The sequence below is a fragment of the Hyperoodon ampullatus genome, assembly GCF_949752795.1.
Source record: "Hyperoodon ampullatus genome assembly, chromosome: 7".
NCBI lineage: Eukaryota > Metazoa > Chordata > Mammalia > Artiodactyla > Ziphiidae > Hyperoodon > Hyperoodon ampullatus.
The window spans coordinates 13,703,309-13,719,813 of record NC_136920.1 but is presented as its reverse complement, the minus strand read 5'-3'; the positions used below and the strand labels follow the sequence as shown (position 1 = coordinate 13,719,813).

At 37.9% G+C, this 16,505-nt stretch overlaps 1 protein-coding gene across 1 annotated transcript; it reads right to left on the bottom strand.

The window, feature by feature from the left end:
- Nucleotides 1-9,857: 9,857 nt before the first annotated feature.
- On the bottom strand, nt 9,858-10,800 carry LOC307055508 (olfactory receptor 10V1-like; the record flags this gene model as incomplete). Its single annotated transcript, XM_079707744.1, is given in 2 exon segments — nt 9,858-10,062; nt 10,064-10,800. Coding segments are annotated over 2 exon segments (942 nt in total).
- Nucleotides 10,801-16,505: the final 5,705 nt, after the last annotated feature.

Here is a 16,505-nt window from a genome sequence, read left to right as displayed (position 1 = left end):
GGACATTACCATCCTCTGATGCCCCCACTTTTCCCTGCAACATGGTGAGATGTTTTCTTTTAAAAAAACTTTTTATTGTGGGTAATGTCAAAATACCCAAGTGGCAAGAAGAGTTCATGTATCCCTGGGTGCCCATCACTCAGCTTCAGGAGTCATCAACTCCTGGCTTCCCTTCTTTCATCTATATTTCCATTCACTCCCCTAGTTGGGCTATTTTAACTCCTAGATACCACATACTTTAGGATCTTTCTCTAAGAGGTAATTTTTTTTAAAAAGCATTAGCCATAATCCCTTGAACAAATAATTTCTTAAGAACATGATAGAATCTTAGTTATCAAAAACTATGTCTACAATAGGTCTGTAATGACATAGGAAATGAATATAACTTTGAGTGAAAGAGGATAATGTATCACTACAGATACATTAAAAACATGCTAAACAAGAGATCAAATGGAAATTTAACAAAATGTTAATAAAGTTTTTCTTTAGTAGGAATAAATGTGATTTTTAAGAACTTTTCATTTTAATCCCCTTAAACACTTTCTTTAATAATTATGGATTATATTTATAATGAAAATAATGATGCCAAATTCAAATTTAGACATAAACTTAAATTCCTGGGCCAGGCAGCTTACCTATTTGGATATGTAATCTTCCCTAATATTCCTATTACTAGTTTACTGAAAAGGAAGCATAAAAAACTAGAAAGAGCATATACTTGCCATCAGAAGACCTTGGGCAAATCACTCAAACTCACAAAACCTAGGTGTACTCCCCATCTGCCAAATGAGGATAATATAATAGCAAACTAGGAACATTTTGGTCTTGAGGATCAAGTGCGTGTGAAAACATTTTGTAAATGGAAACTTGCCATACAATTGTAAGGTATTATTATTATTTCTGAGACCAATTTCTGAGCTAGAATCTGAAGGTTGATAACCATGATAGCAAGTTTTAGACAGCAGGCTGTGGGACATTGTCTTGTTCTTTCATTTCATGTGGTCAGTTGGAAAGAGTACTGGGCTGATGACCGGGTTGGCTTGGGTTCTAGGTCTGCTGTTGTCATTAACTAGTCTTGTAACATTCTGAGAGTCCTTTCTACTTTTTTTTTTTTTTTTTGTAAAAATTAGGAGGTTGGGTTAGATAATCTTAAAGGGTCCTCTATCTATGACAGACAACTGATGGCAAAATGCCAGCATTTGCTTACAGTAATTAGGTTGATTTTTTTACTGTCTGCTGGGTTGATATTCATGCAAATCTGTGCAATTCTGGTGAGAGGAAATGGACCAATTAAAATGTGGAATCCAAGTTTTCATAATATAGATGACAGAGTAGGTCATGGAGTTTCATATTTAGAACCACACAATATACTGAAACATCATTTTGGGAACTTGTATGCTGCCTTCAGTGTGAGCTGGACTTAATCAGAACATTTAAGTTGGTATTCTACTCCTGTCTCTTACTAGCTGGGTGACCTTGGGCTAATCCCTTAAGTGTCTTGATGCTCCATTTCTCAATTTGACAAATGTGTATTATAAGGTCCGTTTCATAGGGATTCTGTTAAGAGGATAAAAATGATAATATTCTTGGAAGAACCTTGCTTATGGAAAAGTACTGTACACATGCAAAGTCTCTACTTTGATGATCAGGGGTGAGTCATCTGAAAGTACAGCATTGCCTGTTTTCACTCATTTTAATGATTGAAGCTGGTAAAGGGAATAACCAAAGGCCATGGGTGTTAAAAAAAAAAAGTAAATAAAAGAAATAATTAATTTCAAAACCTGGAGCAGAACCAGAAATGGAAGCTGGAGTTTTGAAGGTTGACATTGGAGCAAGAGATTTGTCAGGAGACCAGGGCTTCAGCTCAGTGATTATCCACTCACTGGATTCATTACCCTGAGGCTTATTAAATGGAGTTAGAACTTTTAGGGATATATATGTGGGCATGTTATAATAATTCTCTGATGGCACTGTGTCACCTTAAGGCATAATTATCCGACTCAAGAATAAAGTTGAATTTGTATTAAATTAACTCTAACAAAGAGAACTCTGATAACAACTGGAAACAAAGATTTAGCACACATCTAAATAAAGTATGCCAGTTCTCAAATATTGGGGCCAATAGTTCAGAGGTATTTTCTTGTTTCATGCACTGAAACAACTCATTTATAAGACTGCACAGTTTATATTCTTTTCCCTCTTTCTCATGTCTTACAAAGCCCTAGTATCCTGATTATTTCATTCCTTGTAATCTTGATGCCTTGGGAAAATAAATATACTTTGTCCCCTAATGGTAAAATAAGCAATTCTATTAGTTCCTCACGGCAGTCCAAATGTCAATCTCTCTCTCTGGAGTGTGCTTCTCCAATTATTTTCCTAGAAAACTCCAGCTCATCCTTCCTCAGGTGCTCCAATGCCACATCTTCTGTGAAGGCTTGCTTGGTTACCCCAGACTGTAATTCACTCCCCACCATGCCTCTCACAGTACTTCATGCATGTTTCAGTTTAGCCTTTGTTGCATCAAATCATGGTGGTTTGTTATGATGTTTGTTACCCACTCTGGACTATAAGATTCTTAAAGAGAGGAGCATGTCTTTTTCCACAGTTAGGTCTCAAGATCTCATACTATATCTGATGTTGGATATGGGATGAAATCAGAAGAGAGGGGGAGGAACTCAGTGCCTGAACACTTAGTCTAATTTTTGACCTGCATCTCTTCTCTGAAATGGATGTATGCTCAAAAGACAGAGCCAAGAAGTCTCTTCATTATTATTCATCTCTTTTCTTGCTTCCTACCATTCCCCATTTCTCCATTCCTTCCTTTCTTTTATCTTCCCCCTATTCTTACCTGTAATAAGTAAAAATATTCACAGTGTAAAAATATAAAGCAGTACATGGATTATGACCTAAAGGACAAAATAAATATTCATGATTAGTTGCTGATACAAATACATAATTGAATAAAATTAAAGGGGGAGAATAGACAAATCTCCCATACAGTAGAATTCCAAGTAGTAGATACTTCCCTCTCAATTTGGGGGAGAATAACTCCCTATTCCTTAAGTGTGAACTTAAGTGGTGACTTCCTTCCAAAAAATACAATTTGGAAAGGGAGAAAAAAGGGTAAGTTTACTCTAGAGAACCTGACAAACACTACCTCTGTCAGGTGATCAAAGTCAACGTCAATAGTGAAGTCATGTTTTCAGTATGTACCCTTGACATGATGTGATGAGAATGATGCTTTACCTCCATGTCTTTCTACCCAAAACTCATAACCCCTTGTCTAACTGTCAGACAAATTCAATTTGAAGGACATTCTACAAAATACCTGACCAGAACTTCTCAAAACTGTCAAGGTTATTAAAAATAAGGAAAGTCTAAGAAACTCACAGCCAAGAAGAACCTAAAGAGGCATGACAGCTGTATGTTATGTGGTATCCTGGATGGGATCCTTGAACGGAAAAAGGATATTAGGTTAAAAATAAAGTAATCTGAATAAAGTAAGAACTTTAGTTCATAAGAATGTGTCAATATTGGTTAATTAGTTATGACAAATGTACTTTAGTCATGTTAACAATAGGGGAAACTGAGTACAGTGTGTACATACTCATTCTTATCTAAAATAGATATTCCTCAGTCATTTATTTCCTATTGTGTTACCATGTTGATTGCCTTTATGGCAATTATCACAGTCTATAATTATCTTTTCTGTTGTTTTAGCACCAGAATTTAATTTATTAGCAAATTGACACAAAAATGTACAGTAGGCAAAGACTGTTTTCATTGCATCTTTCATTTCCTTACTTCTCTATATACCAGGGGATCCTTGTTAAAATTTAGAGCCACTGCTTCCTCCCAGAGCTCACAATGAAGCATCACATATAGGCCTGTTTCTTAATAACATCTTTTCTTTTTCTTTGTTTTTTTGAGCAGAGAAAGGTTTATTGAAGGGCCAAGCAAGGAGAACAGGTGGCTTGTGCTCAAAAACCCAACTCCTTTTAATAGCATCTTATGTAATCCTTCACCTTAATTAAACTGAGCAACCCTTTACAGAGATTCCATCTTGAAATGTAATTACCTACTTGTTTACTCTATGTCTCTCCCATTCGACTGTAAACTCCATAGAGCAAAGATCTTCTCTGTTCATTCACTGCTGCATTCCCAGTGTATTCCAGGTTGCAACACATAGTAGATACTCAGTAAATACCCATTGAATGAATGAAGGAAGGAATTATTGATTGTTGTAACCAAGACTCAGAGGATCATTGCAACTGGAGTAGAACTAACTCATTACATTACATTATAAATAGAATATACTTTATGCTTTCTCTAAAGAGAGGTAGTAGAGAAAGTGCCTTTGACCTGGGCTCTATTTCATCTTCCCTCCCTCCCTCTCTCCCACCTTTCTTTCTCTCTTTCTTTTCTTCCTCCCTCTCCCCTTTCCTTCATTACTTCCTTCCCTAGTTCCATTCTTTCAATAATAAAAACAATAATATCCCCAAGCATCCCATGAAGTGTGAATAACATGATATTGCCTGGAGTTTCATCTTGGAAGATGTGTAAATAGGTTGGTAATGTACATTGTTAGGAAGTTACTTCTAGGAGACTCAGCCTTTCTCTATCGAAAGGTTGTCACTGAACCACAAGCACCTAGCTACTAAGGATAAAGAAAGTCTCTTTCTGTGCACAGCTGGGGGCTTTCCCCATCCTGGGATCACTGAAAGCAAGGATGACAAAGAGGCTGGGAATCTTGAAAGACAGTCACAAAAGAAGAGTTGGATGTTAGACCCTGAGCATAGTGCATCTTCCTACATGTTTAATAAAGAGCAGTGCTGGATAACTAAGAAAGACAGTATTTTATATAGTCTGTGTTTGTCTTTGGAGTATTTCTGTGCTTTGACTGGTGTGTTCAGTTTCTTCCGTTAGGTTATTTAACCTGTACTTCTCCAGACGATTTTTTTTTTTGAGTGTCACCCATTCATTGTGGCAAATTTATGAGATATTTGAAGATATATTAGGCAGGGTCTCTGGAATCAATGAGGTCAGCATCTGACTTGGGAGATAAAACACATGGGCCAGGATTGTTTCCCTAATAATGAAGTCCAATGTGAGACTGTCCCTTGAAAGTGATGTTATCATAGTTGAGAACAGAGGGACAATAAGAGTCAGGTAAGGCTTTATGGTGGAGGTGAGCTGACCCTGAAAGAATGACTGTGAATTAATGATTAATGGCTTAATTTGACGTTTTTGAAATCTCTAGACACCAAGCTAACAGAAATAGTTACTTTCTCCAAAGAGGTCAGAGTGTACATGAGCACTACAATGTTACAGATGCTGTGATGGAGTTATACTCAAGGTACAGAGGGAGCATGGGGGAGAGTGTGGTCACTTGTTCTGGCATGGGAAGCGTGGTCAGGAAAGCCTTTTTAGATGACATGTTGCTGGGCTAAATAGCTCAATAAAAAATACATATCTTTACAAGATATCTAATAGGAAAGCATGGAGGTATATTGTTTAGGTTTTAACAATCCTCTGTATTTTAAACAGAAAAGATTGGATGTAGTGAGATGTGTGCTTACCAAATCATTGAAAGGGATGGAGAAGGAGGCTCTAGGCTGGGACTCTAGGAAAGACTTTATAGCACAGAACTGGACACCCAGAGGAAACATGACATTTATCTGAAAGAGTCTGGGTAATCAATGAGTCCCCATTGATGGAATCTTTGGCTCCAGAGCCACACCTCATCTGCTAGACTCCCAGCAGCAAAAATGGAAGCCTCATGCTCAGGGCACTTCTTTCTCCAGGTTACTCAGTTTTAATTCATGTCTTGAGGGATTGCATCTGAGTGGTGGAAATTAAATAACATCCTAAGTTGTTAGGGAGTCTAGGAAGTCTAAATCCTTTTAGGTTCTGAAGTTTGTGAACACTCACCAGATGGTGGTTGGAACAGATTACGTACTGGCCAAGTTGCTTCCACAAGTTGTACATCGACTGCAAAAGTCAAAGACCATCTAGTACCATACCCCTGGGTAGGTGGGCTGTCTAATTGGACTGGCAAAATACAGATCAGAAAATTGTCCCACACAAGTCAAACACATGGAGAATATTCAAGTTTGTAATTTATCATTAACACACACACACATGCACACACACAGCCTAGCTGGTTATCTGCTGTCCACATTGCTATCATGCACATTTCTTTTATTTCTAATTTTCTTTATTTTTTATAGAGATATAATCGGCATATTATATTAGTTTCAGGTATAAGACATAATGATTCAATATTTGTATATATTGCAAAATGACCATCACAACAAGTCTAGTTAATATCTGTCACCACACATAGTTACAAATTTCTTTTTCTCATTCTACTCGCTTAGTAACTTGTAAATGTACAATTCACTATTATTAACTATACTCACCATGCTGTACATTACATCCCTAGGACTTATTTATGTTTGTAACTGGAATTTTGTAGCTTTGACCCCTCCCTTCACCCATTTTGCCTCCTCTCCCCCTGCCCCACCCACCTCTGACAACCACCCATGTGTTCTCTGTATCTATGAGTTTGCTTTTTCGTTTTTAAAAATATAGAACACTTGGCACAAATTTGCGTGGGATCCTTGCACAAGGACCATGCTAATCTTCTCAGTATCATTCCAATTTTAGTATATGTGCTGCAAAAGGAGCGCTCATTTCTCTTTTTTCCTTTAATTAAAAAAAATTGAGATATAGTTGATTTACAATATTATTTAAGGTTCAGGTGTACAACATTGTGAGTCACAATTTTTATAGATTATACTCTAGTTATTATAAGATATTGGCTGTATTCCCTGTGCTGTACAATATATCCTTGTAGCTTCTTTAATTTATACATAGTAGTCTGTACCTCCTAATCCCCTACTCCTACCTTGCCCCTCCTTCTTCTCTCTCCCCACTGGTAACCACTAGTTTGTTCTCTATATCTGTGAGTCTGTTTCTTTTTTGATATATTCACTAGTTTGTTTTATTTTTTATATTCCATGTGTAAGTGATAACATAGAATATTTGTCTTTCTCTTTCTGACTTATTTTACTCGTGGGTTTCCAAACAATAAAATAGCTCTCTCAATGCCAGTCTCTAGTAAAATTCTGGACGTGCATGATTGGGCAGATAACTTGTAAGCATTTGAAAAATCTGGTGATGACTAAGAGCCCATAGGAAGTTACTGGAGACAAATACACCTCACTTTAAAAATAAGGCTTCTAAATGGTTAAGTTTATATAAGTGCTACAGTGTATTTTGATTGTATGAAAGGATTTGATGTGCTTCCTATGATGTCCTTCTTGGAGAGATGGTTTATTATAGATTGGATGGCGAATTGGTTATTTTTTGCTGCAAAAGAAACCACTCCAAACTTAAAGGCTTAAAATGTCAATCATTTTATTTGCCCAGGTTTCTGTAGGTCAGCATTTTAGCTCAACTGGGCAGTTCTTCTGCTGGTCTTACTGGGGTCACTAATGTGGCTGCAGTCCTCTGGTGGATTGACTGGAATTGGTCTAGGGAGCCTCAACTTGGCATCCAATTTGTGTTCTACAAGGTGTCATTCTAGGCCTGGTTTCTTCACATGTCAGTCTCAGGGCAGCAAGAGAGGACAGGCTCCAAAGGGTAAGGGTAAAGCCTCTGCCTGCAACAAAGCAAGTCACATATCCATGGGTGACAGGGGTCACCTAAAAACATGGATACAGGATGATGGGGTCGACAGGAGGTGGGGATCATAACTGTGACAGTGTACCACAGATGGTGTTAACTGAGCAGGTTTCTATCTAGTTGGACAACAGTTCTCAAAGAGGAGGACTACCATAGATGCTGCATTCATCCTGTCCTATTTTAGATATTTGTTAATGACTTAGACAAAGGAAATGAAATATGATTGCAATTTTGACCATGACACAAAATTATGATGAATAAAATAAATCCTGAAGATGACTTGTCAGTTTAGTCACTTGGCCAAAACTAATAAAAACACAATATATCAGTGTTAAATGAAAATCCTCCATGTATGTTAGTAAAATAAATTATGGTAAGGCATCATTGAAAGCCATATGAAAACTATATTTGATACCATATTTATGAGACTAAAATGATCAAGATGAATTAATAGAAATATAGTTCACAGGTAAAAGTAGCAGTTCCCCAGAACAAAATATTCCCAGTGTATTTTGTTTATCTCTGAAAATTCGTAGAAGAATATGGAGCTAGGGAAAATCTAGAAGGTGACTTGTGTGATGAGAGGGTTCAAATATAATCTCCTGGAAAATGGTACAGATGAACCGGTTTGCAGGGCAGAAATAGAGACACAGATGCAGAGAACAAATGTATGGACACCAAGGGAGGGACGTGGTGGGAGGGGTGGGGGTGGTGGAATGAATTGGGAGATTGGGACTGACATGTATACACTAATATGTATAAAATAGATAACTAATAAGAAACTGCTGTATAAAAAAATAAATAAAATAAAATTCAAAAATTCAAAAAAAATATGTGATCTCCTGGAGGAAAAGTTGATGGAGTACTTGCTCTAGAGAAAAGAGGACTGAAGACTTATAGAAGATGCACAATCGGTCCTAATACATGTGAAGAGCTGTCATGTAGAAGAGAGCTCTTAGAGGGGAAAAACAGGATCAGTGGGAGGAAGTTGTTTGTAGATAGACTTTAGCTCAAGATAAGGTACAGTACTTTAATAACTGGAGTTGTCCAGCGAGGAATGGAGTGTCTTACAAGTTAATGATCTCTCTCCTTGGAAGCTCAAGCAGAGTCTGGAACACTCTCTGAGACAGAAGAGATCGTCAAGGAATCCAAGTTCAATGATGCCCACTTTCTTCCTCTCCTATATTTTCACTTATTAAATTAAACAACATTTCCTCCATTATTACTATGATTTTTATTACTGGGGTGCTTTTTTTTTTTTTTTGTGGTACGCGGGCCTCTCACTGTTGTGGCCTCTCCCGTTGCGGAGCACAGGCTCCAGACGCGCAGGCTCAGCAGCCATGGCTCACGGGCCCAGCCGCTCCGCGGCATGTGGGATCTTCCTGGACCGGGGCACGAACCTGTGTCCCCTGCATCGGCAGGCGGACTCTCAACCACTGCGCCACCAGGGAAGCCCCTACTGGGGTGCTCTTTAAACATTATGAACAGAATCATGAGTTTTCATTTTGGTTAACAAAACAGGAAATGTAAAAAAAATTCCTCCTTCCTTTGGCTAACTGCAAAGCCTCTTTTTTTTTTTTTTTCCCCATTCAGGGTCTGCTGGGCCAATATTTAGAACATAATGTTATGACCTTGGAAGGAACACATCTCTGCCACTTCAGAAATAAGGAAACTGAAGCCTAGAGAGATGGAGAAACTTGCACGAGGTAATGTATATTCTTACTGGCAGAGCTAGCTTAGAACAAGGGGAGCGTCATTGTGTGAAGACAGCTTAGTCTTTAGATTTCCGAATACTTGTGTTCTCATCCTGGATATGTCTTTTGTTAGCTACTTTAGTTTTCTTTTCTAAAAATGAAAACAATGATACTTATTATAGGCTGAGTGAGATAACCCACATAAAGTACCTAGTATGCAGTAGAGGTCCAATAAATAAATGCTGAAGATCCTCCATCCATGCCCAGGACATCATGTTGCCCTATGTGATAAAGCTTTATTTCAATTAGTAGTATTCATTTCCTCCAGTGCATTCATTATTCTTCTAGAATACTGTGTCTCAGTTTGTTGAGGACAGTCCTGGCTCATGTATATCATCCCAGCATAATTATTAATCGCCGCCCATTTCATTCTCAGAAGTGTCTTGATTTAAATAAGTTGCAGAACCATCCTACTTAGAACTTGCTTAGTGCCCTCCTTAGGGCATCTTTCAATTCTTTGTTCCTCATACTATAGATCAAGGGGTTTAAAATGGGAGTGATAAAAGTGTAGACCACAGACACCACCTGCTCCTTCTCAGGAGAGTAGCTGGAACTGGGGGACAAGTATATAAAGCTGGTGCAGCCATACTGCAGGAGGACCACTAAGATGTGAGAGGAAGGTGGGGAAGGCTCGGTGGTGCCCTTCGGCTGACTGGATCTGTAAAATGGCTTCCACGATGAAGACGTAGGAGATGGAGATTACTGAGATGGGGATGCTTAGGACGATGAAGCTGATGATATACAGACCAGTTTGGTGAGCGTGCGTGTCTGCATAAGCCAGGCGCGTGATGGCAGGCATGTCACAGTAGAAGTGGTAGATTTCACTGTTGTTGCAGAATGGGAGATGGAAGATTAAAATAATCAGTGGTAGCAACAGCAGGAACTCCAGTACCAGGGATCCTACCGTCAACTCCACACACAAGGGCCAGCTCATGATGAGGGTGTATCGTAGAGGGTAGCAGATTGCTATAAACCGGTCATAAGACATGACTGAAAGCAGGACACAATCAACCCCACCCAAGAAGACAAAGAAAAACATTTGGGTGCCACATCCAGTGATAGCAACAGGAGTTTTGCCCATTGAAAGAAGGTTTGCCAAGGCCAGTGGGGCGACAGAAGATGTATAGAAGATTTCCAGAACTGCCAAGTTAGCCAGGAAAAAGTACATGGGGGTGTGGAGAGAGTGGTTGATCTGGACAATAACTGCAATGATGGCATTTCCACTGAGGCTGGTCAGGTACATCACCAGGAAGGCCACAGAAATCACCACCTGTACCTTTGGGTCAGCTGAGAATGGATGAAAGAAGAATTGTATCTTTGCAGTTTTATTTATTAAGATCTTCCATGGGTACGGCATTGGACCTACGAAAAGGGAAGATGACACAGTCTCTAGGTACCTCTCATTTAATACGATGCTTTCCCAACGTTTCCATTCATGGAAGTACTTTGGCAATTATGTGCACACTTTCATTTTAAAGCAGATCATGGAACATTATAATTTGTACATTTGCCACCTTTACCCTCAAGTACTGAAGACTGAGAGATCCTCAGTGGTGGGGATTTTGATGATCTTTGCTTTAATTCCAGTGCCTAGCATAGTACCTGATAGAGAAAGTTTTCCAAGAAGTATTTGCTGAATGAATTAATGAATAAAGTCAATGTAAAGTTCAAAGTTACAAAATAGATAAAATAGGGCTTCCCTGGTGGCGCAGTGCTTGAGAGTCCGCCTGCCGATGCAGGGGGACACGGGTTTGTGCCCCGGTCTGGGAAGATCCCACATGCCGCGGAGCAGCTGGGCCCATGAGCCACGGCCACTGAGCCTGCGCCTCTGGAGCCTGTGCTCTGCAACGGGAGAGGCCACAGCAGTGAGAGGCCCGCGTACTGCAAAAACAAACAAACAAAAACAAAATAGGGTATCAATTCATTATGGGAAATTTGAAATGTGAAATTTTAGGAATGTATAAATAGCTGTGTGTCATAGTTTAAAAAAAATTGTGCTAGAGGTACATTGTGATATTGCATCACAAGCTCTGTAATTTAGCTCAAAACCTAGAGACTTTATTGATTCATTTTACTTCCTCTCCTTTATCCAATAAATACCAGTATTTATTTGTCCCTAAATACTGATAGTTAGTCCTTCAAATTTTTCTCATATCAAAAAACAAACATTATATGATATTATTCATATGTGGAATCTAAAAAACATAATAATACAAATGAACCTGTTTACAAAACAGAAACAGACTCACAGACTTAGAGAATGAACTTGTGGTAACCGGGGGGGAAGAGTGGGGAAGGAGGGATAAATTAGGAGTTTGGGACTGACATGTACCGACTGCTATATTTAAAATAGATAACCAACAAGGACCTACTGTATAACACAGGGAACGCTGCTCAATATTCTGTAATAATCTAAATGGGAAAAGAATTTGAAAAAGAATAGATACATGTATATGTTTAACCGAATCACTTTGCTGTACCCCTGAAACTAACACAACATTGTTAATCAACTATGCTCCGATATAAAATAAAAACTTTTTAAAGTTCTCATACCTATTACTTTGGTCCCTTCCCACTGCCCTGTCAGTTCTATCCATTGTTACCTTACATTTGGATTCTTGTGATCACCTCCCATCTAATCTTCCATTTCTCTTCTTTTCTCTCTATAATATATCCTGCTCTCCATTATCATATTATTCATCTGCTTAAAAATTTTCAATGCCTTCCTATTTATTAAATGACAGCTTTCTCACTCCTCTGCTGATTATTCCAGTCTCTCCTGGATCAGACTTTTTTAGGCTAATCCCACTATGGCTCTCAATTATCCCTGTTATATACCATATGGTCTACTCATTGGCTTCTTATCCATCATTCTCCTTTCTGCTTCATATAATTCTATTTTCCTTCTAGCTAGAAGTCTTCTCTCTGTTGTCTGATTCAAATCCTGCCCACTTTTAAAATTCTAGGTTATGTTCTTCTTTTGCAAAGTCTTTCTAGGCCACTCCAGTTTAAATGTCTCTCTCCTTTCTCTGAAATTCTATGTCACTCATAATGTTAGATTTTAGAGCTAACATACTGTCTTTACTGTATCTGTATGTTCTGTCTCAAATTATATTCTAGGTTCCTGGAGGACGAGGGCTCTGTCTTATGGCAAATTATCATTTATTCCATGTTAAGTGTTAGGCAAAGTGAAAGTACTTAAATGGGTTAGCTTACTACATCCATTAAACCGCTTTAGTAGGCATGTACTATTATCATACCCATTCTACAGATGAAGACATACAGGATTAAAAAAAGTTAAAAAGTGCTTTGAAGTCACATAAGTTGGAAATGGGAGAGCTGGGATTTGAAAGTTTGTCTATAGAGCTTTTGTCCTTAATCTTTGTTTATACTACACTGCCTCCCCTATAATTTATATCTCCTAAGTGGTTTTGTTATTTGATTGGTTATAGTTCAGCCATAGGTAGAACTCTGGATGGTCTATTGGAAAAAGAGCCATTGCAGATTTACATGGATCCTTTGCTAAATGCTGAGGACCCCAGTGGTCTGTGCTCAGAAGATCTGTGGGCTGGCATGCTTACCACTTCTAGATTCATGTATCTCACTGATTCAGGGCACTGTGTTAAAGCTCTTCTCAAACTAGATCTGATTCCTATCTGATCAATTCTGGGGCTGAGAGTATGGTCCATCCTGCTTCTTCTTTGTATAAGGTAACATCCGGCTATACTTATATCTCTGTAGCCTGGAACTTACCTTTGAAGTTCCCTTGATATCTGGATTTGAAATTATCATCAAATAATGACATTCATAATAACTAAGCTGGCTAAAGTGACACTCTTGGTCCCCTGAGATGACTTGGGAAGGTCTTCTTGGGAAGCATAAAACAACAAGATTAAATTCAGTGTTCCTAGGAGTTAAAAGTGCATCCAGATTATTCCATTGGTATAGCTTCCCTAAGGATTATTTTTTAGTCACTTGTTGATGAACTCAGTGATGAGGTCAGTTGAGGAAAAGAAAAATTACTATTTTCACTTGATTTACCTTGAAATAATACTCAAAAAAGAAAATTTCCACATACGGCATTATTCATTGTTTTTTTGTTCTTTTCCATATTCTGCAATATCCCCTTTTCTCTTTGCTTCTGGGAAATTAATTCCTCTTGACTTTACTCTCATATCTCTGATATTCCTTCTTAGTCTACTTTGCTGGCTTCTATACTTGCCCTAACTCCCACTCAGGCTGGATCTTGGCCCCAGGCCCTCTTTTCTATTTACATTTTTTGGGTAGGTAATCCAGTTTAGTTGTTTGTCTTTAAATACAGAAACAGGCTGATAACTCTCAGATATGTTATTTGCAGCCTAATTTTGTCCCTGAACTCCAGACTAGTATATCCACTGTCTAGCTGACATCACTATTTGGATCCTAGTAAGTATCTCACATTTAACATATCAAAACCAGAACTTTTCACCCACCATCTACTTGGGTGTTCTGTATTGAACCATTCAAATCCTGATAGTAGTCTCTGAATTTACTTGACATTTGGGACTTTCTTGGTGGTGCAGTGGTTAAAAATCTGCCTGCCAATGCAGGGATACAGGTTTGATCCCTGCTTGGGAAAGATCCCATATGCTGTGGAGCAACTAAGCCCGTGTGCCACAACTACTGAAGCCCGCGTGCCGTAGAGCCCGTGCTCTGCAACAAGAGAAGCCATTGCAGTGAGAAGCCCGTGCACCACAACGAAGAGTAGCCCTTGCTCGCTGCAACAATGAAGACCCAACGCAGCCAAAAAAAAATTTTACTTGACATTGATGAAACTAATGCTTTGTTCAATTTCATGTAAAGCACCTGAAGAGATGGTTTTCTTTGCGTCTCTTGGAGAAATGGGGACCATCTAGAGCTTATTTTTTTATTAAAAAAAATTTTTTTTAAAGGTTTTTCATGAAATCATAGAACTAGAAGGGATTTTAGAGGTCATGTAGTGGGTGACCATATCTTGGATCTCCATATCTCAAAGGGTCTTCAAGGTTATTAATGGAGTTTTCAAGGTAATTTTAATATTTCAAAAGCCCTAGCATATGTCATACATTTTCTTGGGATACATCTATACATGTATCATTATTATTACTACTACTCTTTGTTTTTTGTTTGTTTAAAAGATAGAGTTAGGCAGATAGTAATTTTCAAAACTTGGGGGTTGGAGGTAATACATAAGAACGGTTAAAAGAGTAGGTCTAATTCAGACAGACTTGGATGCAAACCTTGGCTCAGCCACTGACTATATGTGTGCCCTTGGGTACATTAATTACATTTTCTAAGTCTTGGTTACCTTATCTGTAAAGTGGCAGTGATAGTACTGTTCCCCTCTCATAGAGAAGTTGTGGAGATTGAATGAGATAATGCATATGCAGTATTCGTTATGTTAAGTAACACTTTATTAGCTTTAAAAGGATTATTGTGGGGTTTGTGGAGAAAACACTGTAAAATTCATATGGTGCAGAGAATGTTAAGAGCTACCAATTATTCAGCCTTCCTTCCAATACAGATACTTATGCTCAATATTTTATTTTTCAGCTTTGTTGAGGTATAATTGACATAAAATTTGTACATATTTAAGGTGTACAATGTGACATTTTGTTATACATTGTGAAATGATTACCACGATCAAGCTAATTAGTATAACTTTCATCTCATATAGTTGTTTTTTTGTGTGTGTTGAGAACACAATATCTACTCGCTTAGAAAATTTCAAGTATACAATGCATTATTGTTAAATTTAGTCACCATGTTGTACATTAGGTCTCTGGAATTTATTCGTCTTATAACTGAAAGCTTATACCCTTTGGCCAGCATCTCCCTATTCCCTCTACTCCCTGACCCTTGGTAGCCACACTTCTCTCTGTTTCTATGAGTTCAACTTTTTTTTAGATTCCACATATAAGTGATATCACCACTTGTTTTTCTGTCTAGCTTATTTCACTTAGCATAATCTCCCCCAGCTTCATGCTTGCTGTCACAGATGGCAGGATTTCATTCTTTATTAGGCTGACTAATGTATATATGTTCCATTGGTCAATGTGTCTGTTTTTGTGCCAGTACCATACTATTTTAATTTCTACACCTTTGTATTATAATTAAAAATCAGGAAGTGTGATATCTCTAGCTTTGTTCTTACTGTTCAAGATTGCTTTTGCTCTGGGATCTTTTGTGGTTCCTTCCATTTGAGTTCTAGGATTGTTTTTGCTACTTCTGTGAAAAATGCCATTGGAATCTTGATAGGAATTGCGTTCATCTGTAGAGAAGTTTGAGTAGCACAGACATTTTGAAAATATTAATTCTTCCAATTCATGAACATCAGTTATCATTTCATTTATTTGTGTCATAGTTAATTTCTTTCATCAATGTTTTATAGTTTTCAGTGTATGGGTCTCTTACCTCCTCATTAAGGTTTTCATCACTACTTCTGGATTCTTTTCTTAGTGAAGGCCTTTTAATGCACTGAATTCATACACTATCTTATTTAATGACTGTAGAACAGTTAGGTATTTTTGTTCCCTATATGTTGTGTGATCTGCTTCTTTCTTTTAGATACAGAAACAATACTACTAGAAATAGCTTTATATGAATACCTTTTTCATCCCTTTGACTTGCTTCTTTAGAATTAATTCCCAGCAGTAGGAATATTAAGTGTCTAATTTTTTTTAAAGATTCCCAACTAGGAGATTATGTACTGTCTCCTATAGATAGAATATAGCAAATCATTATTCTTCCCCAAGTCCATATATACAAAGCTGAAACCTGCAAAGGAGACAAATATGAGGACATGTTCATGGCAAGCCAACATGGAGTAGTGGTTAAGTTTGTACAATCTGCAATATTTGACCAGGGTTGGAGACTATGCTTTGGTTTTTCTCATCTGTAAAATAAGGACAATAATGGCTCCTACCTCATAAGTTTATTTTGAGGAGCAAATGAGTTAATTGGCATAAAGTGCTTGGAATAGTCCCTGACACCCAATAAATGTCAGTCATTATTATTTGTAATGCAGTGGACATTAAGAGGCAC